This window comes from Sabethes cyaneus, chromosome 2 (genome assembly GCF_943734655.1).
Source record: "Sabethes cyaneus chromosome 2, idSabCyanKW18_F2, whole genome shotgun sequence".
Lineage (NCBI taxonomy): Eukaryota > Metazoa > Arthropoda > Insecta > Diptera > Culicidae > Sabethes > Sabethes cyaneus.
This window is the reverse complement of record NC_071354.1, coordinates 14078877-14106061: the sequence shown is the minus strand read 5'-3', so window position 1 is coordinate 14106061 and position 27185 is coordinate 14078877. Positions and strand designations below refer to the sequence as shown.

Sequence of the window (27185 nt, the reverse complement as noted above, 5' to 3'; positions counted from 1 at the left end):
TGTATGATATAACTCCTATATATGTATAAGGATTGCTGATATGCGACTGTATTAGTGGTTCGTGTGCATCGGGACAAAATTTTCGCTTGAAAAAAAAATTGCAGATGCAAACAAACCGCGTATAGAGATTGCTGACATTTTGTCTTGCACACACTTCGCCGCGTTATACGTGTATACGCGATTTGTATTCATCGGGAAATTTTTTCTTCATAGCGAAATCGTTTCGCGATGCACACAAACCACCAATACAGTCACACACTAGCAACCCTTATACGTATGCGCGACGAAGTGTGCGTGCGGTAAATGTCAGCAATCTTTATAAATACCACAAAATTCCTTTCGGTGCTCTCTGTGTATCAAGAAATATTCCCAAGATTTCACCCCTCGGCTTTAAATCATTGAGTTTATCCCTGCGCATTTCACTGACAATCTGCTGTCATTCTCGTTCAATTCATGTAAATGATGCCAGATATGAAGATAAATCTTGATTTCGAAATGTCTAAATTTCTTTGAAAGGAAAAGTGATCTGCAAAATATTTCTAAGACTGAGAAAAGATAATGAGACTTTTCCAAAAAAAAAAACTTTTAAATTACGTTTTTAAGTCTGCTCATTAGCAGCGAAATTTCCGATAAAACTTTGAATTTTTGCGCTCGCGTTGAACAATAATACCGGTGTAATTTCGTATGGCAGCCCTGCTCAAAACGTTCAAAACATTCGAATTGAAATCATAAAACTAGCCGAAAAGGCACGCTCTTGCTTGAGTTGAAAAATACATTTAAAAAGTCTATTAAATAGTTTTGGTTTCTTCTTCATCATAATTGTTTCGTAACTATGAGCAATATCTCAAATTATTGTACCAATTAATCGAACGCTTTATTTATAGTTTCAGGCCATACAAAAAGGGTTTTCCAGTCGGCAAAACTTGCTAGTGGAATACGTCAAGTTTTATTTTTATTCTGCCGTGCACAGCTGCTGAATAGCTAGCTAGCAGTAAAAGAGAGAAAAGAAACTAGTTCACCGGGTCAACGACGAGGAATCGACTAGCCGGCACGGAATCATGACGAACCAGTTCGTTAGCCCACTTTCGATAGCGGTCATTTGCTCCTCCAATATGAATCGCTCGATGGAAGCGCACGGATTTCTGGCAAAGAAGCGCTTTAAGGTACGCTCCTTCGGAACCGGTGACAAGGTAAAACTGCCCGGCACGGCTGCCGATAAACCAAACATCTACGAGTTCGGTACAAGCTACGATGAAATCTACACCGATCTGGCCAGCAAGGACAAGCAATAGTATCCTTTTTTTCGTGCCGTTGATTATGATGTCATTTATTTGCAGGAAGTTCGAAGGATGCAAGGAAGGAACATGTATTTTTCCTTCTATTGTAAATGTTCGTTTAGATTATGAAATTGTCTTTCATGAGGTATTTGTGTATATACGTGGGTGGTTAGGGTAATCAGCATATTTATTTATCATTTTAAATTTTATTAATTTTACTGTATTTGAAAATTTGGTTATGTCGAGCTTGGCGGGAACAGTGGCGCTCTCTGATTTCCAGTAGTATTCAGGTGATATAAATTTTCTATTTTGTGTAAGATGTCGCATCGTAGCGATTTAGCCTGGTAAAATATTCCGATTCTGGAATAATTTGCACTAAATTTATCCTTATCTAAATACTAAATATGCTTAGGGAGCTACGAAAAAACCGACATACATTTACAAAAATGTACAGACATATACATTTTTAATTGCGTTATGCCCAAGCATTTTGCGGACAAAGGTCGATTCGAATCTTTCGCTTTTTTTTTGTTTTTGTTTCTTAGGATCTAAGTAGATGCTTTAAATTTAAACCGGTATTAGCCAAACTGCGGCCAGAGGTCACTCATTTCAGTCGTAATACCTCGTGCATATTGTAGATGTGATTGCTTTCAGGTTTAAATCTATGGGTGATTTCTAAAAATCGGCTTTTGCTGCCACCTATTTTACATTTTGTTATGCGCAAGAATGGTCATTGCGGCCCGCGGACTCATGGGGCGATCTGATTTGGCTCGCTCCACGCCTATGGCTGGGCACCACTGCTTTAAACTAATCCTTACCTAGAATCGAGAGAGGAGTAGGAGGAAATGTGTTGATTTGATATTGCGCCGATATCTTAAAATGATAATATAACTAGCCAATTTCAGCAAAAATATCGAAATAGTTTCCTTAACTAGTGAAAAATAGTTACACCCAAAATGGCCTGTTGCACATGCTGGATCGTAATAGGCGTATTAAAGCACACCCTGAAAAGTTTCAAACATGCACGGAACGGTTTGACGTCCTAGTCACGTGTGAGGAGCGAGTTTACGATCAGGTTTGCAATCGAAAACAACTTTTGAAACGACTTGTGTTTTAACATGTTTTTCTTTTCTTTTAATCTGCGTTTCAGGTAATCGAGTTTATGGAATCGAGAAGTCCCTCTTGCAATCTGCCAGTTCATGTGATCAATATCGATATTCAGGACAATCACGAGGAAGCGACGCTTGGTGCGTTCATTATCTGTGATCTGATAACGATGGTAAGTGGAATCGTATTGTTGCTGGTAGCCAGTATTCGAGCAAGTTGGCGAAAAGCGAATAAAGAATGCAACCTCTTTGACGGTGGCACAACTCGTGCGGGCGGGAGTCGATGGTTGTTATATGGGTGCAATAGCTTCGTCAATAAAATGTTCAACTTGCAACTCATACGGCTGTCTTTTATCTGAAAACTCTAGTCTTGATGGTTTATCAATGCTCAATGCCATTCCAGCCAATAAAATGGAAAGTAGAGCGTTTTTTTAAATACACTTGCGCGATTGTTTATGAGAATGAATTCCAACACCTGCCTATGACATGATTATATTATTACGCAGTATGGTTGAATTTGTGCGTATGTGTGCATGTGCATGTGTGTGTGTAAGATGTATGTATGTAATGTATACTGTAACACATTTTGCTTTAATATATTTTAATTTATTACGAACCGATCGTTCTATTATATCTATATCAATATATTCAACAATATTGTAGAATTACTAATTATACAAATGCCCCATGCACCACTTTTTTGAATTCTGTTTAACTGAGATGCTGTACTTAAAGGTGCAAAATCAAAATCAAAACCACGTTCGTCATAATAGATTAATCAACTATTCGTCTATAAGCACACATCTGCACCTGAGAAAAATGTGACAGTCTTCCTGTCCCACCAGGTCATCAATCATTTACCTTATGTGAACGTAATCCAAACCTGTTCCTGAGATTAAAATGTGTTCGTAAACGTGCAATTCCTTACATTCGATCATTTGTATCGATATTCTAGAAGAATCTATACAAAGTTTAAGTATTTTTTGGAAACATACGTGACATATATCATTTCGTGCACATTAACTATTAGTCCTAATATTGCAACGCAACGCAGTGGGTGAAGGCTCTGCTCTGAGCCTATTAACGCTCTCATAATTGATCATATAGCCAATAAGGCATAATCGCACCTGCTAACAATTCTTTACAAAACATCGATCGCATTATCGTATAACATACTTGCAGCTTGCAGATCGTTGAATTGACAGTCATATAACTGGATCCTTTGTTTGTTAAAAAGCTACTATCGATCAAATTATCCCGTCACAATACAATACATATGTATAGTGCTTTCAAACTGTTATTCTTTGTGTGCTGATTAATGAACGCGAAACAGTGTTTAAAATGGATTATATACCACTTCCCCAAAAACTATTCCCCAGAATTTCCCAAAATTTCATTCCCCACCAAATCAATCCCCAGAAAACTCCAGAGAAACATTCCCTCGCATGTACCATTTGCCTGAAAGTTTGCCATTCCCCAGAAACGCACTTCTCAAAACGACCATTCCCTAGAAAGCAATTCCCCAGAATGAATCATGCCATAAAAATAGTTATAAGTAATCAACGGCTGGCAACTGCCAACTGCCTGGAAGCAAAACTACAAAAGCAAATTATGTTCCATCGTGTCCCCAATAGCCCGAATTCTACATACACTAGTGGATTGGACTTCGTCATTTAATAATTTTCAACAGTAAATCATCTAGGGTCGATTTCTAATTTTCGTCGTAGCAAGGAAAGCCACTCTAATTTTCATCATTTCTTAGGTGAATGTAAAGAATACTCCAAAAGATCTGCTGCTCATTTGACTAAAACACACTTACCTTCCGGTCCGTGCCTTTTGAATTCACTAAAAAGCGATTATTAAAGCATTTTATTGAAATTACGCAACTGACTTTGTATCTTAAATTCGTCGTACTGTTTTGAGATCCGTCCGTTCTGTAAAATTTCTGCAGGTCATGCAAGTTTTTTCGGCTGCAGAATAACGACAATGCGTTGCGTAGGTTATTTTCATTATATGAATCATGGAAATTGAAACGATTAGTCGACATTTGCTTCTTCGTCGCACGAAAGTACGTAGGAAATTTGGCTGCTAGGAATTCTTTAATGAAAAAAAGCATTCAAATAGATCTTAGCTCACTTTGATTGATCGCACATGACAGTCAACAAACTAAAATATTAGGGAATAACTAATTTTGCATTATATGTCATAAAAATGCTGATATTTTTAATAATTTGTGTTAGATAGGACGGGAATAGGCAATTACGACGAAGTAGCAACATACCCTATATAAATAGAGATATTTTTAATAATTTGTGTTGGTTAGGACGGGAATAGGCAATTACGATGAAGCAGCAATATACCCTACTAGACAGTAAACCTATAGGAAAATGCAGGCACCTAAATAGTGGTGATTTCTGCCACAAAAATTTTTCGGGTAGCGCTAAGACAAACTACGCACCTCCTCTGGTCTCGTTCAATGCGAAAGTTCCAATAAAGTTGACGCGGAGTCCAAATTGGGCGTCAATTTCGAGAAGGATCGAACTAAGGCACAGTACATAGTGCTCTTGGCAGTGCAGGTTATTAAAATTTCGTCGATTTTTAGCTTGCGAAACGCTTTTGAGCTTATCGTTGAATGGTGACGATCAAAAGCTAGTTTCAGACTGGCATTCACTAAGATCATTCACGTGTATGACCCTTTTCAATACGTCTGATCGTCAACTTTGTAGCCGAAATCTATAGGCGATTTGATTCAGTGGAACCTCATAACCTCGAATTTAGTGACATTGATAGTCAAGTTATTCACTTTGCACCAATTCACAAACGTACCTCCAAAAGAAATTGAAGACGATGACAATCCTCGATGCGACAGATTGTCAAAAAGATTTTGAAACCGTCAGAATATACCAGTGTGCAACCTCTTCCAAGGGCAGAGGTAGCGTAATTAAAAAAAACAAAAGAGGTCCCAAGTTACTGCCTTGCGGTACACCAGGTTTATTCGTAAACGAGGACGATATTATCCGAGCCAAGTTTCACTTGCAAGACCTTACCGCACAAACATGATCAGGTTCTCCACCAACAAAAATGATGGCCAAATCATTGCAGGATATAGTAGACTTTCTCTCGTAAATCTGCCAATCCTGTTTATTCCTTATATTCAATAATAATAACTAATATTCAGTTGATTCTAACTATTTTATGCTCAACACCGAGTAACAACTTTTTTTGTTAAGGCAGGAAACGCCGCTTTTACATTTATTCGTTTATCAAGGTTTACTGACCTTTAGTTACAAACTCCTAGTCCTCGTAACGATTAACAAATGAAAAGCTGAGATCCTTCAAACCGCATAGAGTTACAGTCGAGGTAGTGTTTGAACTGTTGATATTCGGCCCAGAAGCCGTCCAGTTAGCTTCGAGGTACGATGCTAGTGTATCAAGCCAGCTGTCGTATCCGAATGTTCGAATCTCGGTTAACTAGTGCTGCTAGAGCCACTTCTTAGCTCATTCTGGGACAAAAATTTCTAGGGAATGATATGTTATGGGTTTTCGGGGGAATGATATACAATCTTTCAAATGATAATCAAGAATAATTCGCCCTCCGATTTATGAAGAAACACTTGTGCGCATACTGGGATTATGAGTGTAATTTCTTTCCAGCGTTAGAACACGTCCACAGGCTTCATTTGCTGTTTTTTGCTACCTATATGTTCTTCAGACTACTGAGCTAAAAACGGCAAATGAAACCTGCCCCGCTTTAACCTTTCGTTACTCGCGTCAACTTCGATTTATAAGCATGCTAAAACCTAACAGAAAAACTTTTTCCACCGTTTGAAAGATCTTGGTCTGCGGATCAACTTTGCGTGGCTCGTTTGTGAGAACGGCGAAGCATGATTATTGTTGTAGACGTTCAATAATTCTTCCCAATGAATCCAGTTGACTTACTTCTTTTAACAGCATAGGAAGTGGCTCTTGCCGTATCAAAAATTCCTCTCCGCTGTACTCGGTCCTAGGCCTGGGATACTCGTCATTAATTCGTTGAGCGTCTTAACACATGCAAGTTGGCTTGAACCTGGCTGAGCCATCTAGCGCGTTGGGCCCATCTATTCCCGATGCAGGTGGGTTCTTGAAAAGTACGAATTTCACTGCACAGTATTCCGGCATCCTTTCGACGTTGCCGGCCTACCGTACTCTTCCAACTTTCGCCAGGCTTACGCTGGGAATCTCTCCAAGTAGAAATGCTACCCGTCGGTCATACGCCAAACTTACAATCTCAAGTCCGCAATGGACGTGGAGGTCTGAATAACGTTTTGTACATTATCAACTTTGTGTGGCGGTGCGTGCTCCTTGATCAAAGCGTCTTGCGAAAGGAAAAAAAAGCTCGACTTCCAGCTTAAATGCGTCGTTAAATCTCCTTACCTGTATTATGTTCATCGCCGTCAATAGTCACTGTCCATGGGAGACGAACGTCGTTTTCTCTGGATCCTCTTCCTTCCGTATATTTGATTTTTGACGCATCAATTTGTAACCCAATGCTAGGAGCCTCCGTTTTTAATCCGGTTAGGTGTTGGCAACTTTTGCTGAAGATCTTTCCGAAAAATGCACGTAGCACATCACTCACTTCAGGGTAGCTTTGATCAGTCGGGTCAGTTTGCCCGGAAAATCGTACTCGAGCACTATCTGCCATAGCTGGTCGCGCTCAACTGTATCGTGTGCTGCCTTGAAATCCACGAAAATATAATGCGTGGCAACGTTGTACTCCCGACATTTCTAGAGGATTTGTCGAAGAGTAAAAATGTAGCATCCGTAGTTGAAGCATGGGCTCCCATTAAGCCCGCCTGATACTGCCCTGTGAATTCTCTTGCTATTGGAGATAGACGACCTAACAAAATCTGGGAAAGCACCTTGTAGGCGGCGTTGATTACAGCAACTGAACTGATCACCCTTTTTATAGATGGGACAAAACATCACACCTTCCATCCATTCCTCGGGTAGATTCTCCTCCTCCTTCAAATTATTCAGTGAAGTGCCGTTGCTAGTGGTTTTATGCCATTTTTTGTAGAGTTCTGCCAGGAATCGGTTCTTGCCGGCAGCTCTACTATATTATTCTTCCCGTTGACCGATTTTTTGCCGGGTCTCTTAGATCGGGAGCCGACGCGGTGTTACCCTTTATAGGCATTCCTAGGTTATTTTCGTTCCGTCTACTTCTGTTATATCGCCGTTGAGATGTTCATTGAAGGACAGCGACCACTTGTCGACCACCTTGCACTCGTTTATGATCAGGTTTTCCTCATTGTTCCTACATATGTCAGGCTTCGTTGTTTATCTTTTACGAGAAATAAATCTATACCTATAAAAATGGATTTCTGTCTGTCTGTCTGTCCGTATGTGCCTTATAGAATCGAAAACTACTGAACCGATCGGCGTGAAAATTTGCATGTAGGGGTTTTTGGGGACAGGGAAGGTTCTTATGGTGGTTAGAGACCCCTCTCCCCACTAAGAGGGGGGCTCCCATACAAATGAAACACAAATTTCTGCATAACTCGAGAACTTATCAAGCAAATGGAACAAAATTTTACATGTCGATGTTTTTGGAGACAAGAATTTTTTCTATGGTGAATTGAGACCCCTCCCCACTTTAGGAGGAGGGGCTCCCATACAAATGAAACACAAATTCTTTCATAACTCCAGAACTAATCAAACAAATGAAACCATATTTGGCATGTGGGTGTTTTTGGAGGCATGAATTTTTTCTATGATGAATTAGGACCCCTTGCTTTTTTAGGAGGGGGGCTCTCATACAAATGAAATACAAATTTCCTCATAACTCGAGAACTAATCAAGCAAATAGAACCAAATTTGGTATGTGGGGGGTTTTGGAGGCCGGAATTTTTTTAATGATGGTTTGAGACCCCCACTCCTGTAGTAGGGGGATAAGAACTCTCATACAAATAAAACAGAAATTTTTGTGTAACTCAAAAACTAATCGCACTCGAGAAATTTTAGACTCTTTCATAAAACATCAATCAATGGTACATCCCGCGTAAGGTTTTTTGCGAAATGGTATTCTGCGAAACTCTATATTCCGCGTTATGGTCAACCGAGTATTGGTGTTCCGCAAAATGGTATTCGGCGAAATGGTTTGCAATGATGGCGAATATTTAAATGCTATCCGCTTTATTTTATCAGGCTAAGCAATGGGGGAGTTGTTTTCTCCTTTACTGTGAGAAAAATTTGTATATTAAAACATCCATGAACTCCTCAGAAACTTACAAAACACGAACAACACGGTTTAATTTGTGGCAATACGAAGTTTGTCGGGTCAGCTAGTAAATAAATAAATTAGCCAAGAGTGTTGTTCAAGCTCTTTGCGATCACTGTCCTCCTTCTGGTACTTTTTCTCTTTTCAGGATCGTAGTCAACTCGTTCCGAGCCTGTCGATATTTTGCCAAATTCTCTCTCGTGGCAGTGCTTAGATAGTTTTGCCAAGCTCTTTTCTTCCTCTCCATCCATCGCTTGTTGGCGTACATAATCAAACCAATAATTTCGTGCACTCGAGATTTCGTCAGATAGCACCGCGGTTGCGGCCTCATTGATGGCCTAATGTACCCTGCTCCATCCATCTTGAAGGGTCGAAGCACATAAGATCCACAAAAGAAGGTTGGGCTTCATTCAGTACGCGCGCGTAGTTCTCGGCAATTCGTGGGTTGCCTAATTGCTTCCCTGCAAATCTGGGCGTTCATATCCCCGATGATTATGTTGATGTCGCGTGTCCCGTATCGACGTTGCCTCCAGCTGCGCATAGAACGCTTCCTTCTTATCGTTGAGTCTACCTTCTTGTGAATAGTGCGCGTATATGATGGTGTAGTTGAAGAAATGGGCTTTTTACCTCAACATACAAATCCTATCGTTGATCAAATCCAGTTGACTACTCACTCCATTACCCAGTCTTCCACTCATACGATGCACCTTTATTCCCAGCCTCCTTTCAAATCATTATATAACGGGTGGCAACTAAAATTTTGGAATTTTTCGCAGCCCTTATGCTCAACAACAAACGAGCTCAGAGAGAAATGAGAGTAAGTATGTGTTAGCTCTCTCTCTCTCCTCTTTTTGTTAATATTATTTGTTTTGTTTATGCTTGTCCAGTTTTGCCTAAAATGGAAAAAGCATTTCGGGAATGCGTTGTACACTTTTACGAACTGCAACAGAAAACTCGGCAAAAAGTATACGGTACAACATTTAAAAAGCAAATAAGTTGCTGTTTACCATATCCTAAGATGCCCAACAACTGTTCGCAAGCAAGGTAGTGGAAGACCAGCCAAAATTATGGACGCAGAAGGGCATCGTTCTCTTTCTCGTTTCTTCAACAACAAGCCCTCTGGTTTGGCTATCAATTAAGATGCACCAGACGAATGTTTGAAGAAAATTTTGATTCCGTTTCTACAAAAACATCATGCAGATGGACAATGCGTGTTTTGGCTGGATATAGCATCATCGCATTACGCCAAAAAAACACAATCGTTCCTGAATACCCATTTCATCCTATTTTTACACAAAAACCACGACGCTAAAAATCTGTCTCAGTGCACCCAATCAAAGATTTTTTCAGGATTTTGAGTGCCTTGGTGTACAAAAATAACTGGAGAGCCACGAATTGCACAGTTGATTGGTAGAATCAAGAGATGCATTCGCAAAGTTGACATGACGGCCGTACAACGCTCCTGTTTCGACGTCAAACGAAAGCTTCGCCGAACAGCCGATTACGGACCATTTTCAAATGTACACTATTTTTTTCCAACAAAGGATAATGTATCTTTAATTTCGGTAAATCAGATCTTCTTCATGTATCTTTGTCTTTTTTTGACAGCTTGTGAAAAAAAAATTCCAAAATTTTAGTTGCCACCCGTTAACGCATTGCACAGTGGTCCAGAAACGAAAGTTAAGTGGAAACTTACTTTTGCGGCTAAGCGATTTATAATAGCTCCCCACAATGTTCAGCAAAGTTGTTCAACTCTAAAAGACAAATAATGCGAAATCAACGACTAAGTTCCAGTTTGGCTTGTAAACACATAATCGATAATAACTTTTTATAAGAAAGAGATAGAAGGATACTTTTTTCGACAAAGTTGTAGCTAAAGATTATATAAGTAACTTTGCCAAAGACATAGTAGGCGTATTTTTAGGCGTTTCTAACTTACAGAGTGTTTTACAACAAGACCTCTCAAAAATCACTTTTTCGCTGATTTATTCAAATACAGTGGATTTATTGCATCATAATGTTTTGCAAAGTTGGTTATCTTATCAAAAGACATATTTTTGTAGAACATTGTATGTTGAAAACTCATATGTATAACGAGTTCTAACGTTTTTCCTGTGTTTTTTTAGTCTTTTTTGGAATAGAATATCTCAAAAAGGGGCAAACGAGAAAAATCAAACTTGGCCGTTTCTGAAAGCTTGAAGTTTTATCTCAAGCATATGTGAAAATAAAAAACTGGTTTTTTCTCTAACTCGAGTAATTTCAGTTTAATTATTTCATGTTTGACCATTTTCTACTACGCAGTATTTTCCAAAATCTTCTTGAAGACGATTAAAGTCAACATGTCAATAGTAAAAAAGAAATTTGTCGTACCTTGACACAATTTCTTCTGATTGTCACGTAAAATAGTCTTCGAACTCCAGATATGACATCAGTTTTCTATTAGCTCCAGCTGTTTTGGATAAATATCTATCTTTCAATTTTCATTACTTTGCAAATATGCTCAATCTACCATCAATAAGGCTTATACAAATTTGGAAAAAAGTTTATGTCCTGGTCCCGAAATTTTGTTCAAGGGGGGGGCAAGAAAAAAATAATAACCTCAAACCTTCAATAACTAAACAAAGGAGAACAAACCAGTGTTTATTTTTCTATATTGATACAAATTTAAAACAAAAATGTTGTACAGTACTTAAATTTTAGTTCAAACCGAACCAACCTTCAAAATTTTTCAATTCAATCACATAAGCATTGTGGTAGACGTGAATCAACTTTATAATAATGAAGTGCCACAGCATCACCTTAAAGAGCTACACGCGTGTAACTTAACCTTCATTTGAATTTTACTTTGAACTTGCGTGTCTTTCGGTTAGTTACCTTGTATTTTAGAATAAAACAAATCCGTGTCACTTACTAGTTCAGAACTCGGTAACCACGAAATAGTATCGGAATCTAATCATCTTGTAAAAATGGCAATTTAGTTCACTACAACTTTTTTTACTTTGAACGCATGTACTGTGCTGCGAAGTATGTCGGTAAAGAAAGGTCAAGTTCTTAAGGACGTTTACACCCATGGCTTTAGTTTTTTGCATGTGCTGTGCTACCGACATTTTTTAAGTAAAAAATCACTATTCACTTCGGTTGAAGTTCACTACTGCGGTGGAAGTTGTTCTCCAAATATCAGAGGTTCTAACAGTCCTCTGTCGAAGAACCTTGATTAAACCTTGCCGGACATCGGCACAACAGATGTCCAGAGTCTTTTTTTAAGCTTCGGATGATAGCGGTTTGGACAATGTCCTGTTATAAGATCAGTATAAATGAGTAGATCTTTCTTCGAAAACTCCAGGATCTCGCAAATCATTGAAATGTTTGGAGAGATTAACCGTTTCGACTGCCCAGCAATGAAAATGTTATTCCAATTTAATTCCAGTTTCGCACATTTCCATAATCCGTACTAAAACTCCATTTTTAAGCAGAAGAAGATAAAGTTCAGTAAAAAAGCAATACATAGAACTTAACATGACTTGATTTGATGTTATGGTCGGGGCCACCACTGACAACATGACAATAGTCAGAAAAGTTTCAAACAATTCACTGATATCCTTTCTGCATGCATCCAATACACGGTAAACTATTATATTTGTAAGGTAAAATTGTAAGTTTTACGTCCCTAACATTTACAATTAGAGTAGGTTCGTGGACACTACCGAATAAAACGACCAATTGGAGCCCCGAAAGCGCTGAAAGCTGATATTCCGGAGTGTCTAATTTGTTGTATTTCTATTTTAATCTATCTACTACCCATGACAGCAAAAAAACCCACTGCAATTCGGAATATCTCCGTCAAAAGCGGTACCAAATTTCACCAATATATTGTTTAGTTTATTGATGCCTCAATCTAATTCGGTTCTTTTAAAACAAGTTGAATTAAAATGGAATAAAATAGGAAGCAAATGGAACCAAAAGTCTAATTTCAAGCACCCCAATTTTCGGCGTCCGGATTTAAAGGTTAAGCACAATGGTCGCTTGTGACCTGTAGCAGGAATCAGAAAGCTTAGTTGGTGAAGGAAAGTTGTTCGAGACTAACCGGATATTTACTTTAACTTTGCACATATTGGGTAATTTAGAGATGTAAACTCGTTGAACTGTAAAAAAATCTGCTCATCACTAAAGAATGCAACTCAATAATATTGCACTTTATTTTTTTGCCCCTTCAAATTTCGAAAATTTTTGAAGGGGGGGGCGACATAAACTTTTTTTCAAATTTGTATAAGCCTAATGTTTTAAAAATAATTTTCAATAAAAAAGGAAAAAAATATTGGTTATTTCATGCGTAATATTGTTAACTGTTATTTTAGTTTTATGTCATTTTTTAATCGCAGGTAAGTATATCAAAACAGGCAAAGAGGTAAAAGAGAAAAAAAACCTACAGATCCCTTTCGAACTTCAACCACCTTATATCAGTATATCGTTGATTTGGAAAACAAAAATGGTAGTCATTTATTTGAGAGATTCAGTAAATGTTATTGTCAGCAATATAATAATTTATTATATTAATAATTGGTGGAAGCTCCAGAGTACGTGTACAATACGAACGATTTTGTATTGCAATGACTGGATCGGACGACAGCAGGAGGCGTTTGAACGCATCCTCCAAATTGGCATTCCGGTTAAATTTTCTGGCGTGAAATTTTCTGAACTTACAAATACATTTATTTCGCGTTTCCTGTACCTCTTCGCTTAATAACCCTATGGGTCGTGCCGTGGCCTTAATAATATCTGCGCCGTGTACTAACATTTTATTAACGGTTGGCGATATAGCTAATATGGAATTGAATGGGAAATAATCTCCTAAACTACCGAATTACTTTCATGAACGTTTTAGATACTAATTCAAAAAAACAGTAACGGTACCCTCAAATCTTTTGACAAAAGCTCCAGGACTCTAATAGGATTTGCTTGAAAGCGTTAGTTCTTTTTTACTACGATCATAGTCATGTTCCTGTTCCTGAATACGTATAAGACATCAATTTTGAAGACTTCTTAGCTTTCTGACACTAAAGTAACTTAAAAGATTACTTTAGACTAGAATCAGAAATATCAATATAAAATTTAATTTCATGTGCATATATCCAAGTGAAGATTTCCATTTGTCTATTTGTAAAATAATGAAAATTGTAAGATAGATATTTATCAAAAACAGCTGGTGCTGAGCTCCATTTGCAGAGAGGACGATACGACAGTGATTATTTGAAATCCAGGATAACTGCTAACCAGAGTACAGTAGTTCTGTGGAGACTAAGGCCCTTCACTCCAAACCACCGTCGAACTAACTACGCGCGCAATGAACCAGCCTGCCGCTGAAAACTAAACTAAAACTAAACTTAAACATGTCGACTGATACTATTAAGAAAAAACTTTCTGACTATTTCTGAGAGGGCAATTACATGTACACTAATACCACTGCATTTTATATTATTTTGTATTTGGTATTATAATTTATATTTATATGTATGGACTGGATGACGGGCGAAGTCCATATATCTTGACAATAAACAATTATAAAAACTACCGTTATACAAACTTATTTAATGAATATTTCAGCAGTGGTTCGAAAACTAGCACAAGGTCGAAAAACTAGATCTCTTAACTTATCCTGAGTTCGAAGACTATTTTACGTGACAATCAGTAGAAATTGTGTCATGGTACGACAAATTTCGTTTTTACTATTGACATGTTGACTTTAATCGTCTTCAAGAAGATATTAGAAAATACTGCATAGTAGAAAATGGTCAAACATGAAATAATTAAACTGAAATTATTCGAGTTAGAGAAAAAACCAGTTTTTTATTTTCACATATGTTTGAGATAAAACTCCAAGCTTTCAGAAACGGCCAAGTTTGATTTTTTTCGTTTGCCCCTTTTTGAGATATTCTATTCCAAAAAAGACTAAAAAAACACAGGAAAAACGTTAGAACTCGTTATACGTATGAGTTTTCAACATACAATGTTCTACATAAATATGTCTTTTGATAAGATGACCAACTTTGTAAAACATTATGATGCAATAAAACCATTGCATTTGAAGTAATCAGCGAAAAAATGATTTTTGAGAGGTCTTTTTATAAAATACCCTGTAAGTTAGAAACGCTTAAAAATACGCCTACTATGTCTTTGGCAAAGTTACTTATATAATCTTTAGCTACAACTTTGTTGAAAAAATTATCCTTCAATATCTTTCTTATAAAAAGTTATTATCGATTATGTGTTTACAAGCCAAACTGGAACTTAGTCGTTGATTTCGCATTAATTGTCTTTTAGAGTTGTACAACTTTGCTGAACATTGTGGGGAGCTATTTTGAGCCACAAAAAACTTTCCACTTAATTTTCGCTGCTGGACCACTGTGCATTGTAAAAATTGCCAAAATAGAACAATCGGACCGTCAGTCCTTCCAATTAAATATGGTTGAGTCATAAGTTTCCATTAGAATACCCGGCAGAGAGAACGTATTTTGATCTATGATAACGTCCAGGAGTATTTTCCTCTTTTCTGTATTCAACGAGCTGCTTATCATCCGTGCTTGAATCTTGAATATGTTCTTCTTGAAGGTGTTTTTCACCCGTTTTTTCCTCCATGTTTTTATTACTTTTCAATCAAACTGACTCTCTAGATCCATGAAGTGCGGAGATTAGTTGCAATTTGCCGATGGACAGGAGTCTTCATAATGCACCTGGAGCCAGTATCACTCTCCTATACTTGCCCTAGCAAGAAGCCTCATGGTTCATAAACGCAACATTCAGTGTGAAGGAAGGATGTGGGCTGTGACTGATGGGGCACTACTTGCTATGACGAAACTGCTTCCGGATACTATGGTGTTTCATAGAATTTCAGCAGGGCCCACTGTCTGACTTCGCCGCATTCTAAGCATGCGCTCCGAGTGGCAGTGGAAGCATGTCCATAAACCCAGAGAATCTGGAACAAGCGAATGGCCAACGTAACTCATTAGCTCGCGAGTACTTGTCATCATTAAATCAGCGTCACTCTGTGTGACGTTAATTGTGAGTTATTGAGTGCATTGGCCATGTTGTTATTTCAGATTCTCTATTCGAGATCCACGATACGAGAAGCTTCTTCAAACCGCTCAACAGAATCAAGAATCTGACCCGTAGGAATTCCTGTTATGTGCAACGATTGAGAGGGGAGGTTGATTACCGAGGGATCCGCTGGGACCAGGCATAGGACACAACTTTCCGATGGGCTGTTGAACAGTAAAGAACACGCCTTTGGCGATATAAGCGGGATAGAGATGGAGGATGATGGAAAAGTTGTAGATCCGGCACCGTGAGACTAGTTCCAGAGAAAGGAGCACGAATACTAAAGAACGACAAAGCAGCTTAAAAAAACAGCAAAAAACGGTGGTACTACGACAGGAACTTCCGATTCTTTAGTTGGAAGACCTGATCGACTCGAGTGCAACAAAGATTTGAGGCATAATCCTTTTCAACTGAGCTTCCAGGGGTTGTTGGTGACGTCGGATAACAGTTGCAGCAGAAAAATCAGCCTACGTATTTCTGTAAGATGAGAGGCGGACTTGCAAGCACTGCCCGTTTTCGAAGATCTAGGAAGTGTTCTAGCAGATTTCAAGGAATTAAAGAGAGACAAATAGCCATATACCGAGCTAACGGAATCTTTCATTAGCGAATGCCAAAGTGCTTTTGAAAAAAATATGCTTCACGACAGATGAATTTTTCACGTTGCGATCAACTGTGTTTACCAACTTACAGATCCACCATCTATTTAGAGACTTGAAGGTAGTGTACGATTCAGTGAAACAACCCGAAAGAGACCCACAACTTCGAGGCAGACGCTGCACCCGTTGGATATGTGTTGTCGACGAGGATGCTTGAGCAGCGAGTGTTCGGGGCAATTGGAGAATGGCAGGTCAAGGCCAAGCGATGTTGAAGCGACGTCTGAATTCGGTATAGGATCAATACCATTGAAAGACGTGGGGCATGTGGAAAAGATTGACAAAAAGTAAAGAAAACCTTGATGTTACATTTCGATTTCTTAATTCAACCTTCCGTTTTTATTCGATAGATTTGGTCGACAATCATTTTCAATTCGTAAAGTGAATATTTCGAAGCATCACATTTCATCATACTGAAAGTCTGCGTAGTTCAAAGATTTTGCATATCAGGCATATCAATGGTCAAGCATCTTGACATTTGTATTTCCTCGTGAAATTTTATACATTTTATGTAACATTAAAATATCGCTAACTCTCGAACGGCTGGCTCACTTCGCATAAATTAATTTGCTTTCTTTAACACTAATATCATAACTCACACTAATGTTTTCCTCCTTTCGCAGATGGCTCAAACGGACGACCTGGACAACGACATAGATGAGCTGCTGCATGATTTCGAAAGCAAATGCCAACGGAGCGTACTGCATTGTGTACTGTTTTACTAGCTTACAACGCAAACAGTGTGATACAAACACAAAGTGTAAAACAGAAATCGTGTGTCCCCCTTGGTTTAGTTTTTAATTGTTAGTTAGGTAACTGAAAGAAAGGAAACCTCAAAGCGACGGGTGTTATGTATGCTATTCTCTCAGTTTAATGACGGTCATATGCAAAAACAAGAAGGTCCTGCGCAAACTGATATAATATTCATACCAAATCTAGCCACAGAAAATAGGAACAACAAAAATACTAACAGATCGTGACTAATTTATAATAGGAATATAACAAATTGAGCTGCAAACGATAGGAAAACACCCAAGACCGATCAAGAATGGAAACTTTTTCATGCAAGCATGTGAGCGGTTTCAAACATAGGATGAAGCACATATATTTAAAATAAAGATGTGTAATTCTTTTGTACATTGAATAAAGTTACAAAAAAAAAAACAAATTAAACACTATTTATCATCCCGCACTTGTTAGTTAACAATGCATTTCAATGCTGATCAAGATGGGCATACTTTCGACGCAGTTTTTCTTTCTTTTCCCGTTTCTGGTGCTTCCATGGTTTGCCAGCTATTAGCACACCTGCCTGTTGAGTAGTCGTTGATCCAGGTACTCCCATCGGTCGCACGTTCGGAAAGTCACTTCGGCCTTTTATAATACCGGTATACGACCGTTCCTGAAAGAACTGCTCATCAATGTCCTTGCCGGTAGTTGTTACGCCCATCTGCAAAAAAATGTTTATCATTTAAAAAATCAAATGACAAAAAAAAGAACCCAACCTTCATCGCTCGTTGCTGCCGAGGAGGCAAAAGTTTAACGTCCATTTCCTCCTTAAAACGCTCCGCAAATCGGTGGAATTCCTTCTGATCAATTCCTGGTGGTGCACAGCAGTACAGCAGTTTACCGTTAACGAAGTCTTTCAGCACATACCGAGATCCTCGCGATTGATCGGGCTGTCCGTTGGCCGTCATATAACCCCGGTTATAAGCGAACGCCAGCAAAAGCTCCTCCGAGTAGGGAGCTCTAGTAGGATCCTCTCCTTCGAGTGGTTTGGAAATCATGATACCGTAGGTGTCCTCCAGAACATGCCGCGGAATGAGCGTACAAAGCAAATTAACCGGCGGAACATGATCCCGCATCTGATCGATCGGTAGAATGCCGTTCAGTATCATGTCCGCCTTGGTGGTGCAAAAGCTGGGCATCACCAAACCGGGGCAATCGCAAAACAGCAGCTCGCTGTCCACGTACAGCGTTTGGAAATGTTTCGTTTTACCCGGTGTTGCCGAAACCGATACTTTCTTTTCCAGGAACACAGCGTTTATGGTGCTACTTTTACCGACATTCGGATAACCCACCAAACCGACCGTAACCAGTCCAGGGGTAACCCGTTCTTCCGTGTGGAGACTCTTGAACAGGGCAATCAACTCAGTGTTGGACAGAATTTTCGGGTTGTTGCGTAAATTTCGGCTCGATGAAGCACTGGCCTTATCGTCCGGATCGACCAGTACGTCAATATTTTCCTCCAATCGTTCCAGCGCTTGTTCGGCTCGATCTACTTTAAGGTTTAATTCGTTCAGTTTCTGCTCAATCGATGACGATTCGTCACTCTTAGCGGCTTCGGCTTCCATCTCGCGTTTAGCATCATCAACCGACTGGGCAGCGGAGAAAAATGCCACCTTAATATTTTGCTCGTCAAAATAACGAGCCCATGAACGCCTCTGTTCGGCGTTTAGAAAATCCGACTTGTTAACCAAAATCATGTTCATCTTTCGTTCATCAACTTCCTTGACGTATCGTTCCAAATCTTCACTACGGAACAATAGCGGATTTCGGGCATCCACTATTTGAATGACAATATCCGACCGTTCGACCACTCTCCACAGCTGGCGCCAGAAGTCCAAATTTTTTTCATATGGAGTCATCAGCATACCTTCCTCTTCCTGTAGTGCTGCCAAACCTCTTCGCCACTCCAAGAAATTTTCATTTTCCAGCGACTGCAGCTCTTCTGGCGTGGTGTCTTTCGTCCACTTGGGCCTGCGTGGAATCTTCAGCAAATTTTTCTTGTCAACTTGCTTCTTTTCGATTGCAACCCTTTCGTTGGTCGTCAATAGGCCGACCTTCGACTTCGGATTCACATAGCTAATGTTTAACTTTTCTGCCTGAAACTCCGTCCCTGCTAGTTCCGCCGTTCGTAGAAACTCCTGAAAGGAGGACTCCTCCGTGACGGACTGCAAGTTTAATCGACCCCAATCGTATCCGTCTTGAACCTCGGTTGTGTGCAGCTGCAATTGCAAACAAAATTGGTATGATATCAATAGGATAACGTAACACGAAGTGTTCCCTAAAAGCTTACCATACTATTGTTGTCGACAGTTTTCCGGTTACCGTGACCAAAACGGTCCTTGATCAGGGAACGGCCTAGCTGATTTGCCTTCTTTTTGCCCATCGTACTGACGGTGTGAGGCAAGCAGAGAAAACAAACACGTGCGTTACTGTGAGGTATTTGTTTTTGTTCGTTGTAGTTATAACTTTCTGATATACCTAGTTGATATCAGTGGAAAGTGGTAACCTTCACTAAATGCTATGTTCTGTGATTCTATATCGATGAACTTTGGTTATTAAAACTAGAAACTTTTAAACAAAATTTTCATAACTAAAAATGTGCGACATTTTTATCAAATCACAACATTGGTAACGGGGGGATACTCGATAGTACTTTTAAAAAACATGACATTTTTTGATATTGTTTCTTATGAGTTTCTTGACCCTCGAGAAAAGCAACTACCTGCAGCAGTGATCCCAGTAGCTCAATTCTGGTACATCAAGAAATTTTACAAAAATCCTAAATTAAAATCTCTAACAGAAAAAAAAATTCTCAAGATTTTTTCACAAAAATATACATTAAGGGGAAAACCTACTCTGCAAGGAAGAAATATAATGGATATCCATGATTTTTTTTCAGATGTTGTAGTTTAATAGCGAATTCATAAATTAACCTGGGTTCGTGCTAACTCGAACCCGAAATTTATTAACGATACGGGCAGTTTGACAGTTCAACCCGTAAACCGTAATGCTATAGACAGGTTTAACCTGCACTTTACACTGAATGCTGTTAGTTTAACCGAGATGCAATCCGAACAATTTTCCGAACGTTGAGCTGTTTAGATTTCGGTAAAATTTTACCGAACTCGGTGCTTTTTATTAAGTGTGTAGAACTACAGAATACAAAAGAAATCAAAATTCGGAAATAATAACTTATTGTCGTATTCCCACTAATGAGTTTCAGCAACACTGAAAGCGATAACGCGTTATATTTTCTAGTCAACGGCAGCTCGTCGCTTTCAGCCAATCAGAAACTGGGTCAATTTTGGGTCAACGCCGCGGTAGACACTTGGCACGGCCTGTCCTAGTTCGAGTGCACTCAGAAGCAAACATTTGTTGTTCGAGTGTAAATATGTAAACATTGTTTCAATTTGCAGATCAGCTTAAGTGGAACATAACTGAACGGATAAGAAGTTTTATGGATTGTGGCTTCGCAGTTTTCGGACATTTCAGGGAGAATGGCCAAATACGCAACGGAAAGTTTCTTATCAAGACGCTGTTCGAAAGTAATTTTGCCAACGGCTCGACCAATATGAGGTTAATGTTTGCCTCTGAGTGCACTCGAATACAGTGGACCCCGTTCGTTTGAACGATTCCTCATGCAAACTAACGGGGTAAGTTTTTAATTTGAACAACTGGTAACCCTAAATATGCTGGAACTTGTGTGAACTGGCTGCCCTGCTCTTTGTTATTGTTTTGGTGGTTTGATTTAGTAAGCAGTTGCAAGCAGCGAATATTCATTCTCCGATCGGATTTCTACCATAATCGTTGGGAAAACGCAATGTGAAACAGATTAAACACGCTAGATCAGCACAAACAAATCGTATTTATGAGCATTGTCTGCATAAGCAAATGATGTCATATTGAGTATGACGTTTGAACCATTTTTAATTTGTACGTCGTGCAAACCAACGGGGTTCAAATTAAAAACTGTTCAGATTAAAAACGGTCAAACGAACGGGGGTCCACGGTACTTAGATCGCACGATTGAAAAAAAGTATTCTGAGCCGATGCTTTCAGGAAATTATGGCCGAAAACCACTGCAAAAGTTGCTACGTTTTTACCCAGGTAACCAATAAGCATTAAAATAAGCAGTAAATCAGTCGTTTATTAGCATCCCTGGCGTTTTATACTGCAGGTTGTTGTTTATCAGCTTTTTGACTGCATAACTGTTGTAAATTGGCATGCACAATTCTATTTAAATTCTTCTTGTTGGTAACTAGCTGCAAATAAGCATTGTCAGCACTATAAGAGGACTAGCAGTAAAGTAGCCGCATATTTTGCCAAAATAGCATTTAAGGCAACTTAAATGCTTATTGGCTTGCTTTTAAATTGCATTGGAAATGCTTATTGGTTACCTGGGTATCCATTTCTTTTCAGCAGCGTACCCCGCTTAAGGTTGATTTTTCAAAACAACAATTATTGTCCGTAATATTACCCCTACACACTTAAACGATTCGGTAAAATTTACCGAAATCTAAACAGCTGAACGTTCGGTAAAAATTTTTATTGCACCAAACATTACTAATGATCTGTAAACGTCGATTGGCACCATCGAAATTTTTACCGAACGTTCAGCTGTTTAGATTTCGGTAAAATTTTACCGAATTCGGTGCTTTTTATTAAGTGTGTATTTAGACTACCCAGGTAACCAATAAGCATTAAAATAAGCAGTAAATCAGTCGTTTATTAGCATCCCTGGCGTTTTATACTGCAGGTTGTTGTTTATCAGCTTTTTGACTGCATAACTGTTGCAAATTGGCATCCACAATTCTATTTAAATTCTTCTTGTTGGTAACTAGCTGCAAATAAGCATTGTCAGCACTATAAGAGGGCTAGCAGTAAAGTAGCCGCATATTTTGCCAAAATAGCATTTAAGTGGCATTTAAGGCAACTTAAATGCTTATTGGCTTGCTTTTAAATTGCTTTGGAAATGCTTATTGGTTACCTGGGTACCCCGATTTACACGATTATCACAGTCGAATCTCGCACACGATTTCGCTCAAAGAAAAGGAAGTGAAAAAGAAGGGGAAGAAGAACTCATTAGTAGATCAAACTAGAAGGCACTCTAGTGTCAGATTAACTGTGCAAAATGCGGTACGTTGCATTAAATGATTATCACAGTAGTCTAAATAGTCATAAAAGGGGCAATATTGTAATAAATATTTTTATTTAAAAATATTTTTAATTCTGAAACATTCTTTCACATCTGGCAGCGCTGATCAACAGCGTTCTCGTCTCCTCGAACTGTCAGTCGCGTTTTTGTGCAAATAAAAATATGCCTCCAGAAAAGTGAAGTGCCTAAAAGTTATTTACGTTTTAAAATTATAATTAAACGCGTTATTTTCTGTTTGTGTCTGTTAAAAAGTGCATCAAATGTTGTGGCGTTATTTTTTCTACGTAAAATCGCAAATAAGCAGTGGAATAAGATAAATTTTACGCAGGAAAATATGATGAAAAGTTAGAATATTTTTCCCCTTGGAAGCCGTCCGTGAAGCTTATTAGTGGTGTTCGTGTTTACGCAAGAATTGATGAGCAAACCAAAGGCCATAATAAAATTGACCTGCGTTCACTATAAGTTCAGTCCAGAAGTTTACTAGGAATCTAGAAATACCGTTTCGAATCCACCGCCGTTCGATCGGGTTTGCTGTCGTTTCATTCGAAAGCGCTGCCTTAAGGTGGATTCCGAAAGCATCTTCGGGGCACCTCCGTCCGGGAGAATGATGGCCCCCTTCCGGCGCAAAAAATCCAACAAGGAGTTTCCGGTTAAGGTGTGCACCTACGACTCCGAGCTGGAGTTTCCTCTTGAGGTAAGTGGGTTTGGTTTGTTATTTTTTTTTATCGGATGACTGGTGGTGGGCGGATTCTATTTATAATTGCTTAAATCGGGAAGCATGCACGTAACAAATTATGCGTAGCTCATAGGAACATTTGTTTCTCTGTTTTTTTTTCGTTCGATTATTACAGCACCGCGCAACTGGTAGCTATCTTTTCGATCTAATTTGTCGCACAATCGGTCTGCGGGAGACGTGGTACTTCGGTCTGCGCTATGTGGACAAAAAAGGCTATAAGAGCTGGCTTAAAATGGACAAAAAAGTTCTCGATCAGCACATAAACCTTACGAACGAAGGTTGCGTGTTTATGTTTATGGCAAAATTCTTTCCCGAGAATGTAGCCGAAGAGCTGGTGCAGGAAGTTACCCAGCACATGTTCTTCCTGCAGATCAAAGCAGCGATCCTGACGATGGAAGTTTACTGTCCACCGGAGGCATCCGTTTTGCTAGCATCCTATGCAGTGCAGGCCAAGGTAAGGGAATCAGTCGGTACCAGGAATTCTAATTTGATTGTTCTGCATTCTCTAGTATGGTGATTACGATGAGGCTGTTTGCAAGCCGGGTATGTTGATCAGTGAAAATTTACTGCCACAGCGGGTAATTGATCAGTATCAAATGACACCGCAGATGTGGGAAGAACGCATCAAAACCTGGTACGCTGATCATCGGGGCATGTCGAGGGACGAAGCGGAAATGGAGTATTTGAAAATCGCACAAGATTTGGACATGTTCGGTGTTAACTATTTTCCGATCACAGTAAGTTTTATCATTCACGTTGATTTATGACTTTTTCTTGAAATTTTAAGCTTCTTTTTATTTTTAGAACAAGAAAAACACGGAAGTCTACGTTGGCGTAACGGCACTTGGACTCAACATTTACAGCAAAGAAAATAAACTGACACCGATGACGACTTTCCCGTGGAATGAAATACGCAACATCAGCTTTGATGGGAAAAGATTCTTCGTCAAAACGAACGAAGAAAAGGGTAATGTTGCCACTACGTTCTACTCGGAGAAAGCTCGGACCAACAAGGAACTGTTGGACCTGTGTGTGGGCAATCACGAACTGTATATGAAACGGCGCAAGCCGGATACGATGGAGATTCAACAGATGAAAGCACAAGCGAAGGAGGAAAAACATCGACGGCACATCGAGAGAAACAAGTTGGCTCGGGAGAAACAGTTGCGAGAAGAGGCAGAACAGGAAAGAGCCAACATGGAGAAAAGACTGATGCAATTACAGGAGGAGATGGCAGCTGCCAATGAGGCTTTGGTAAGTAGTTTTAGGACTTTTGGTTTCTCTTAGCTAATAGCGTATACTTTCGTAGCGTCGAAGCGAAGAAGCAGCGGAGCTGTTGGCGGAGAAGAACCGCCTAGCAGAGGAGGAAGCTTTGCTACTCTCGCATAAAGCACTGGAGGTGGAACAAGAGATTAATCGGATGCGTATGACGGCGCGAAAAACTGAAGAGGAGAAAATTTACTTGGAGCGAAAAACACAGGAAGCTGAGCTGCTGACTGCTCGAATGATCGAGGAGTCCCGCAAGCGATCCATGGAAGCTGACAAGCTGAAGAACGAGCTAATTCACGCCCGTGTTGCAGAGAAGGAAGCCAAGGAAAAACTGCTTACCTTCCTGAGTCGAACATCTACCGAATCGATATTTATAACACCGTCTTCCTCGCCGGAAACTCCCAACTTGGAGAGTAACACTTACGATCTGCTTGCTGACGGCGATATGGACCAGCTCTCATTGGAGATAGAGAAGGAGAGGTATGATAAAAAGGCAAAAATTGGTTTTATTATTTATTTTTTAACTTTTACTTTTGCAAACGCAGAGTGGAATACCTGACCAAGTCTAAGCAAGTGCAGAATCAGTTGAAGGAGCTCCGCTCGGAAATTGAGCAACTGAAGATCGGCGAAAAGCAGTGCCCGCTGGACAACATCAATGCGCAGCAGATGCGCCTAGGTGAGACCAAGTATTCCACCCTGAAGAAGCTCAAGTCGGGTTCGACGAAAGCACGAGTAGCGTTTTTTGAGGAACTGTAAGTGACTATACGTAGAATGTAGATTTCGTTTAGTTTCGTTATTTTTTTTTTGTGGGATGACGCGTGGGTGCTCTTCGGTTTTTGGCTATTCTCTGTACGCTTGGGCGTGCTGCATTCGTTTCGTTTTTTTATATCTGTTGTGTTTGTTTCTTGGGACACTTTTGAGGAAGTGCTGCCACCATGCCACCAATATGCAATGATATTTAGTTCGGTTTACGAAATTTTCTGAAAACTGATTTTATTGTGCTTGTGTTTCGCATCGAACTGAAATACCGAAAAAAATGTTCGAACTAGTAGACTTCGGAGAATCTACCGGATTGCCACTTTATTATCAGTATATCAGTTCATCCAGAAGACGATCACGATTATGAATTCGTGGACATGAACAGGTTATTTGTAATTGTGCCTTAAAATTCGCGTTTTAATTTTTGATTAGTAATTTCTAAATCAAAAAAGAACTTGCCAACTTTTTTGTATTAAATGTAGTATCAAGATAAAAAGCTTCTTTGGTTCGTTGTTTAGAGATTATATTTTTTCTTGTTGCCAAATCGAACGGTTCTATCACATCTAAGTGCTTTTACAAGAACCACTAATTATAAAAGAATAACAGAACAGACTAGATGGTTGCTATTTCAAATTTTGTGTGAAATTCAAAATATCTAGTGTATACAGCATGAGTAGCTGATCTGTAGACTAAGTAGGTAACTTCGAATTACGTCTTATTTATGTATCGTCGTAGTTCATTTCGCAAGTTAGTAATAATTTGATGTATTAAATCACATTTCTTCGGATATTATAGAGTATTTTATTATTTAAACATTAGACTCATTTAAGTAGTGTATTTTCTAAACCACGTTCCTGTTTTCTTCCGGTAAATTAGTATAAAAAATGACTTGAAATTGAATTATCGTTAGCAGTAAGAGCTAAACCATTTCAGGATTATAGAACAATACTGTCTATTATCATTTGTCTACCAGCTCATTCATGATTATCGTCAAACTACCTTACAATCAGCACATTAACGGATAGAAACATTAAACATATTTTTGCTATGCGTATATATACACCGGATTCAACTCTATATATATAAGTCAGCCATAAACGACTAATAAAAACTTCTGATTAACTTACAAGACACTGTTGAACATCAGTTTGATAATCCATCCACCATAATCGCGCCTATCAGCTCTTGTACCAACGATAGGTCATTCAAGTGTTGTTTTCGGTTGAAGGTAAATCGTCATGGTATTTTGCTTGTGTGATTCATTCTACAAAATGCTACAAACCTACTAGTTATCATTTGCTCGTTGTCTATTATTGAATTTAGTTTTTTATTGTTCTTTCTTTTTTTAGTGATCTGTTTGTGAATTGGGATTCTGTTGGTGCATCTGTGATTGTTACTGTTGTCATTGTTTATCTATTCTGTTTTCCCTTCGTATTTTTGAAGACAAGCTACCATACCCCAGCTTCAACCATCACTGTTTTCGATAATAACGATTCTAACCAATCATGTTTTATTTCTCAACAGGGAACCGGAGGAATCTTTAGCCTAGTAGCCATACGATGGGTCTCTATTGTAAAACTCACTCCTCTCAAGTATGACAACCATGTGATTGATCGCTTCACAATTTTAATTGAACAAATAGCTGTTGAATGTTATTTTTGGAGTTCTTTTTACTCAGGTATTCAGGTAAGTTTCTGATTGTATTCTGGACAATCTTAAGATTAAATCTCTAGTGACAACTGCCTAAGTTAGGAAATTCTTTGTCACAACTAGTGTATTCGATTACAGTGAAAAATCAGGACGGAATGTTTTGTTAGGTTTTGAGATCCTAGCTTTTAGGTGTAAATATATATTTTTAAAAAATGCCAAACCGTTTTCTGACATTTATAGTTATTCAATTATTTCATTATTCAACAGCTGTTAGCAGAGACAATAGAGATATCATATATTTACAAATCAGTGCAAGTTAGATACGGATAAATTTCGAGTCACTGTTGCATTAACTGGCAGAGGAAACTTGCCTAAGACAGCAGCCCATCAGCGGTACGCCGAACTGGAAAGGCCTGTTTTTTTATAGACATTATCACTTGATCTAT

General features: G+C 39.0%; 3 protein-coding genes across 3 annotated transcripts; 2 read left to right on the top strand and 1 right to left on the bottom strand.

Annotated features, from left to right (window-relative positions):
* The first annotated feature begins 719 nt into the window (after positions 1 to 719).
* On the top strand, positions 720 to 17534 carry LOC128733984 (RNA polymerase II subunit A C-terminal domain phosphatase SSU72). The gene is made up of 5 exons (XM_053827923.1): positions 720 to 826; positions 885 to 1291; positions 2223 to 2352; positions 2428 to 2556; positions 17008 to 17534. The coding sequence occupies exons 2-5, from the start codon at positions 1059 to 1061 to the stop codon at positions 17107 to 17109; spliced, it is 594 nt and encodes a 197-aa protein (XP_053683898.1). The 5' UTR covers positions 720 to 826; positions 885 to 1058; the 3' UTR covers positions 17110 to 17534.
* LOC128733983 (large subunit GTPase 1 homolog) lies at positions 17480 to 19746 on the bottom strand. Its single transcript, XM_053827922.1, has 3 exons — positions 19461 to 19746; positions 17887 to 19389; positions 17480 to 17831 (listed from the first exon to the last, which is right to left on the bottom strand). Exons 1-3 carry the CDS (start codon positions 19551 to 19553, stop codon positions 17598 to 17600), a joined length of 1830 nt encoding a protein of 609 aa, XP_053683897.1. The 5' UTR covers positions 19554 to 19746; the 3' UTR covers positions 17480 to 17597.
* A 2786-nt stretch (positions 19747 to 22532) lies between these two features.
* Positions 22533 to 26885, top strand: LOC128733996 (merlin). Its single transcript, XM_053827946.1, has 7 exons — positions 22533 to 23019; positions 23177 to 23515; positions 23571 to 23798; positions 23866 to 24315; positions 24371 to 24810; positions 24876 to 25082; positions 26614 to 26885. Exons 1-7 carry the CDS (start codon positions 22930 to 22932, stop codon positions 26636 to 26638), a joined length of 1779 nt encoding a protein of 592 aa, XP_053683921.1. The 5' UTR covers positions 22533 to 22929; the 3' UTR covers positions 26639 to 26885.
* The last annotated feature ends 300 nt before the right edge of the window (positions 26886 to 27185 follow it).

What these genes read in the sequence shown, in the direction of transcription:
- LOC128733983 (XM_053827922.1), bottom strand. Translation starts at nt 19,553, where the DNA reads ATGGGCAAAAAGAAGGCAAATCAGCTAGGCCGTTCCCTGATCAAGGAC. An exon ending in CTGTCGACAACAATAGTATG is followed by an intron (nt 19,390 to 19,460) that starts GTAAGCTTTTAG and finishes TTGCAATTGCAG; the next exon opens with CTGCACACAACCGAGGTTCA. An exon ending in GGCAGCAACGAGCGATGAAG is followed by an intron (nt 17,832 to 17,886) that starts GTTGGGTTCTTT and finishes ATTTTTTTGCAG; the next exon opens with ATGGGCGTAACAACTACCGG.
- LOC128733984 (XM_053827923.1), top strand. Translation starts at nt 1,059, where the DNA reads ATGACGAACCAGTTCGTTAGCCCACTTTCGATAGCGGTCATTTGCTCC. An exon ending in AGGAGCGAGTTTACGATCAG is followed by an intron (nt 2,353 to 2,427) that starts GTTTGCAATCGA and finishes TCTGCGTTTCAG; the next exon opens with GTAATCGAGTTTATGGAATC. An exon ending in TCTGTGATCTGATAACGATG is followed by an intron (nt 2,557 to 17,007) that starts GTAAGTGGAATC and finishes CTCCTTTCGCAG; the next exon opens with ATGGCTCAAACGGACGACCT.
- LOC128733996 (XM_053827946.1), top strand. Translation starts at nt 22,930, where the DNA reads ATGATGGCCCCCTTCCGGCGCAAAAAATCCAACAAGGAGTTTCCGGTT. An exon ending in AGCTGGAGTTTCCTCTTGAG is followed by an intron (nt 23,020 to 23,176) that starts GTAAGTGGGTTT and finishes CGATTATTACAG; the next exon opens with CACCGCGCAACTGGTAGCTA. An exon ending in CCTATGCAGTGCAGGCCAAG is followed by an intron (nt 23,516 to 23,570) that starts GTAAGGGAATCA and finishes TGCATTCTCTAG; the next exon opens with TATGGTGATTACGATGAGGC.